Source organism: Hibiscus syriacus, unplaced genomic scaffold, assembly GCF_006381635.1.
Source record: "Hibiscus syriacus cultivar Baekdansim isolate YM2019G1 unplaced genomic scaffold, ASM638163v2 tig00112370_pilon, whole genome shotgun sequence".
Taxonomy (NCBI): Eukaryota; Viridiplantae; Streptophyta; class Magnoliopsida; order Malvales; family Malvaceae; genus Hibiscus; species Hibiscus syriacus.
This window is the reverse complement of record NW_024063316.1, coordinates 277,567-283,566: the sequence shown is the minus strand read 5'-3', so window position 1 is coordinate 283,566 and position 6,000 is coordinate 277,567. Positions and strand designations below refer to the sequence as shown.

Genomic DNA, 6,000 nt, shown 5'->3' with positions numbered 1-6,000 from the left:
TTTATCTTGTATTAAATCACTTAATTTTAAATAAATTATTTTATTATTAAATAATAATCATGAAAAAACATGTCTAAAGCGGCCCTTTCATTAAGTAGGGGAATCTTGGCACCCGATGTTTGGGGAAACTTGACATATACCCCTTAAATGTTTAAGAAATGTGAACTAGATCCCTTAAAATTTGCTTAAATTTTTATATATTTTTAATTAACCTCCTCGAAATTGTTAAAAAACCATTAAATCTCCCATAATTTTAAAAATTATAATTAGGCCCTCTATTTTATAATATTATTTGAGATAAATGTTAAGCTATTTCTTATTTTATTTTCATTTTAACCCTCACAATTTTATAATAACATGATTATATTGACAAGCCGCTAAAATCTGTCAACTATCCTCATTACTGCATTGGAAAGTTCTTTATAAACCCTCATATCATAAACCATGGCAGGAATCGTAAGCATATGATTCTCTAAAATTCTTCGGCACTTCACCTCTCGAACAAGCGCCTGCCTCACGAGACTATTCGTCCCGTCGTAATCTTTGTTCATCAGCCGACCCGTCGCGTTGGTCAGATCGACCTGCGATTCGGAAAACCCGGCCGCGCAGTTCAAAAACATCTGTTTCGCTTCCTCTGTGAACCGGTACGTAGTTAAGTGCGCCATGTTGGCCGATTGGACCCCAGCACTATGGTTTAGACAAGATAGGACGATAGCCGCGATGCCTATTTTATCGGCCGATTCGCCTCGGGGGTCGGATTTTACGCACCGAATGCAGGTCGCGGGCACATCTACATTGTAGCATTCGGATTGGATCAGGGCTTCGTCGGCGGAAACTAGGTTTCGATGTCCGACATGGTCGAAGGAGATCGAAAGAAGAAAAACAATGAGAGTGTAAAGAGGCAAAGCAATTCCCATTGATGCTTTTTGTCACGTTCATATGAAGCTCTATTGATATTAGTATTTATATAGAGAGAGAGGGGATGGGTCCACTAATGAATTTTATATATTTTGGTAAGTTATTTTTATGGTAATATATTAACTATTTCCTCTTAAAATAGTGGATTGATAAATAATTAACTAATAATATATGCCTTAATTAATTTCATTAGATGCTTATTTATTTTCAAGTATCTCTATATGTGGGGTTGCACCAATCCAAATAGTGATAGGCCTAAAATTACAGTTACGCTCTTAAATTCAGATTTCATGCTTCATAAGTATTAATTATAGCAACTAATGTAATTAAGGGTGAACTATATGGATGGTCACTTATGTTTATGTTTTGTCCACTTTTGGTCAATGATTTCAAAAAACATAAGATATGGTCACTTTCGTTTTTATTTAATTAAGACGTGGTCTTCCCGAGTTAACCGCCGTTAACATTAGTTAAATATTTTGATATAATCACACATTTGGTCCCTATTATTTACATATTCTCTCAATTTAATCATACTTTTAATAAATTAAAATAAATTTAATTCTTCAATCGAATGATACCACATTTCATGTCACGTAGAGGTGTTCAAAAATACTCGATCTGATTGACATAACCCATCGACCCGCCTATACAGTTAAAAATATTGGGTATTTATAATAAAAATACCTTATTTTTTAGGTCGGGTACCTGGCATGCTATTTTTTTGGGGTTTCTAGGTCGGGCCTGGAGTCAAAAAATGTTGGTTAATCGGGTACACACCGACACGATACCCAATTTATTATATATTTTTTATTTTTATTGTATATTAATTCTTTTATCCACATTTCTCAAACTATTTCACTATACCATTCTAAAATCCTATTTTTTTTAAAAAATTTTTGATATTGTAACATTCTAAATTCTTAGTTTCTTAAATTATTTCACATTAGTGTTCTAAATTATTTTTTAAAATATTTATTTTAAATTCGAAACATTCGAAATTTAATTACATTTCTTTATTTTAATTTTTAATAAATTTTATTTCATTTATGTAATTTGAATTTTTAAAATTTATGTGTGGATTATATGTATTATATACTTTTAATTTTTATAATTTTTCTATATATATTTAAATAATAATAATTTAAATAATGAATAAAAATATTATGAACCGGATACCCGTGACCTATATTATATATAATATAATTTTATATATATTAACTTAAAAATATTTTTATATTAACTTATTAAATATATTTTATTATTAACTTAATTTAAAAATATATTATTTTATTTTCATTTAAAAATATATAATTTATTTGAATTTATTAAAAGTATGACTAAATTGAGAGAATATGTAAATATCAGGGACCAAATGTGTGATTATATAAAAATATTTAACTGTTGTTAACGATAGTTAACTCGGGATGGCCAAATCTTGATTAAATAAAAACGAAAGTGACCATATCTTAATTAAATAAAAATGAAAGTGATTGTATCTTATGTTTTTTGAAATCAATGACCAAAAGTGGACAAAAGACAAACATAAGTGATCATCTGTGTAGTTAACCCTTTAATTAAACTCTTTCTTTAGACTTAAATTCATTTTCACTTGATATATATATTACTTATATGATACTGAAAACTAACTTAAATACGATATGAATTAGAGCTGAACTATGAAATCAAGATAATTAAAAAATTGAATCGAATTATGCGATTCAATTCGATTAATTTTTTTTTATTTTGCAGATAATATGTATGACGAAAGTAACTATAAGGTCCCTTTTTTAGAGGATTACATTAAATCAGAACCGTTTATTATAAGTTATATATCAAATTAGTCGCTTTATTAACAAATAGATCAATTTACTTTATTAGAAGGACTAATTTGAATTAGTTCATCCACTATTAAGTACATCAATTTAGATTAATAATGAAACTAATAAAGCAATTGAAAGGACTTCAATTCGATGTCAATATTTGTATGTCAATATCCCAGCCAACTTGTTGACGTCCATCTCAGACGATCATCAATTTTTTTTTAACAAAAACGGACATGTTAGGAACATGTGAATAGTTGGGTGACCATTTTGTAACTTTTTAATAGTTGAGGACTCCAAAACAATGACCTATAGCCAAAGGACCATTTTATAACCTTTAATAGTTAGGGGACTCAACAAAGCATCACCTTATAGTCGGGGTCTATTTGTGTACTTTATCCTTTTTAGATAAAAATAATTATTAATCCTTATTTAGTGTTTTAAATTTACGTACTAAACGCGTTAAGTTTTTAACAATGAGTACTTGAATGAAACGAAAATTAAACGTTAGACATGATTTTGGAAAAATGAAAGTCTATGTACTGAAACGGACCAAAACTGATAGTTTAAGTAATAAATGAATAGTTTACCCAATATTAAAAGATTATTTGGGACAAATATTAAGCTTTTTCTTATTTTTATTTTCATTTTAACCCTCACAAATTTGTAATAACACGATTACATCAACGAGCTGCTAAAACCTATCAACTATCCTCATTACTGCATTGGAAAGTTCTTCATAAACCCTCATATCATAAACCATGGCAGCATAAGTAAGCTGGCGATCCTCCAAAATTCTCCTGCACTTCACCTCTCGTACAAGCGCCTGTTTTACGAGACTGTTCGTTCCGTTGTAATCTTCATTCATCAGCTGATCCGTCGCGTTGACCAGATCCACCTGCGCTTCGAAAAATCCAGTCGCACAGTTCAGTAACATCTGTTTCGCGTCCTTTTCGAACGTGTACATAGCTAAGTCCGTCATGTTGGCCGATTGGACCCCGGCACTATGGCTTAGACAAGATAGGATGATGGCCGCGATGCCTATTTTATTGGCCGACTCGCTCCGGGGGTTGGATTTTACGCACCGGATGCAAGTTGTGGGGACATCCGCGTTGTGGCATTCGGATTGGATCAGGGCTTCGTCGGCGGAAACTAGGTTTCGATGTCCGCCGTGGTCGAAGGAGATCGAAAGAAGAAAAAGAAAGAGAGTATAAAGAGGCAAAGCAATTCTCATTGATGCTTTTGTCAAGTTCACATGAAGCTCTATTGATATTAGCATCAATATATAGAGAGGGGATGGGTCCACTTATGAATTTTATATATTTTGGTAAGGTTTTTTCATGGTAATATATTAAGTTTTTCTCTCTCTTAAAACAGTGCATTATTAAATAATTAACTAATAATATATACCTTAATTAATGTCATTATATGCTGATTTATTTTCAAGTATATCTATATGCTCTTTTATAAACACGATTAAAATTTTATTTAATTGTTACAATATAATTTTAAAAATACGAGTGAAAGAAATTATTGACCAGCAAGTTGCACTTCGCTCAAGTTGACAGAAGGTTCGTATCTTGAAGAGCATCTGACCGTATTCAAGGAAATTGTTTATGATCTAGAGACTTTAAAAGTGAAGTATGATCAAGAAGGCTTAGGATTGATCCTCCTATGTTCGATGCCTCCTTACTACTCGTCTTTCAGAGATACAATCTTGTACAGTCACGAAACACTCACTATTGAAGAAGTTTACAATGACTTGCACTCGTTTGACAAGATGAAACATCTTGTATTTGGTTATGAGCCACAGGAAGATGGTCTCATGATGCATGAATTGACTAACTCAGACAGTGGAAGAAAAGGCGAGCGTTCTTCTGATAATATTGGAAGGGGTAGATCAAAATCTTCCAACCAAGGTAAAACTTGTCACTATAAAAGCAGAACTCTGGGAAATCTGGTGAGGTCAGTATAGTAGAGGAGTACGATGACGGAGAACTCCTAGTTGCGGATGACGACAACTTTATAACAAGTGATGAGTGGATACTTGACTATGATAGTAGTTTTCATATGAGTCCTAATCGTGACTGGTTTGCGACGTATGAAGTTGTTTCTACAGGTGATGTATTTTTGGGAAATAATGTCCCTTGTAAAGTCGCAGGTATTGGCACAATCAAGATTAAGATGTTCGATGGGATTGTTCGAACACTTGGTAATGTGAGACATGTTCCAGATTTGAGTATAAATCTAATTTCGTTAGGTAGTCTAGATTCAAAAGGGTACAAATTCTCCAGTGAAGGTGGAACTATGAAAAATTATGAGGACTCTCTAGTTGTGTTGAAAGGGCAGAGAAAGACTATCAAGTTTTATGTTTTATAGGGTTCAACAGTTTTAGATAATGCAATTGGTGTTTCATCCACCGTATCAAATAATGTTGTTGAACAAAATAACCGTGGTCAGAACTGTTATGTGAAGCATAAAGGAGTTCAATTTCATGAACATAATGAATTTGAAAATAGAACTATCATTGATGATCGGGATCGTGTTGTGCATGATATTGCTTGTGGTGAAACATTTGTGAGAAAATTTGACACTTGTGATAATCATGTCGATGTGAAGACTAAATTTAAGCCTAAAAAAGCTTGGATTCGGTCGGTGTCCATTACTGAAGATTACCCCTTTGAGGGGTGTTATGGAAGAGGTGAAAAACTTGTTCGTTGAAGTGAAGAATTGTTTTTTGTTGAGTTTGGGGGTCACATCGAATTTGGGTGTTTTGTCTCGAAACCTTTGCACTTTTAGAATTCGTGTCAAGGTGGAGATTTGTTAGAGTTTGACTTGAATTCAAATTAGCACAAATTAATGAATATATAAATATTGAGAAAGTAGGAAACCCAATTTAATTAAAAGTAGAAAACTTTGTTGAAGTATATTTACAGATTATACATACCCAATTTATTATTGAATTTTATGTTTATTTACATGGAATTATTCATTTCGAATTGAATATGTTAGCGTCGTTTAAGAATTTATTTTGGGATCTAGGATATTTGTTTCAGTGGATGTGATGAATTTTATAAAATATATTAAAAAATTGAAACTCGTCACGTCTCATACAATTTTATTCCATTTCATACGACGAGTTTCAATTTTTTTCATATATTTTATGGAACTCATGATTATTCCCAAAATTTCTTCCACTCAGAACTATAAATTAAGTTTTACTAGTAATTATGTCAAAAAATATTATTAATTCTTATAA

The 6,000-nt window shown here is 31.8% G+C and overlaps 2 protein-coding genes across 2 annotated transcripts; both read right to left on the bottom strand.

The window, feature by feature from the left end:
* Window positions 1-377: 377 nt before the first annotated feature.
* Window positions 378-917, bottom strand: LOC120178716. Its single transcript, XM_039184506.1, has one exon. The coding sequence runs from the start codon at window positions 915-917 to the stop codon at window positions 378-380; it is 540 nt and encodes a 179-aa protein (XP_039040437.1).
* Window positions 918-3,435: 2,518 nt separating this feature from the next.
* LOC120178715 lies at window positions 3,436-3,975 on the bottom strand. The gene has a single exon (XM_039184505.1). It carries the CDS (start codon window positions 3,973-3,975, stop codon window positions 3,436-3,438), a length of 540 nt encoding a protein of 179 aa, XP_039040436.1.
* Window positions 3,976-6,000: the final 2,025 nt, after the last annotated feature.

What these genes read in the sequence shown, in the direction of transcription:
- LOC120178715 (XM_039184505.1), bottom strand. Translation starts at nt 3,975, where the DNA reads ATGAGAATTGCTTTGCCTCTTTATACTCTCTTTCTTTTTCTTCTTTCG.
- LOC120178716 (XM_039184506.1), bottom strand. Translation starts at nt 917, where the DNA reads ATGGGAATTGCTTTGCCTCTTTACACTCTCATTGTTTTTCTTCTTTCG.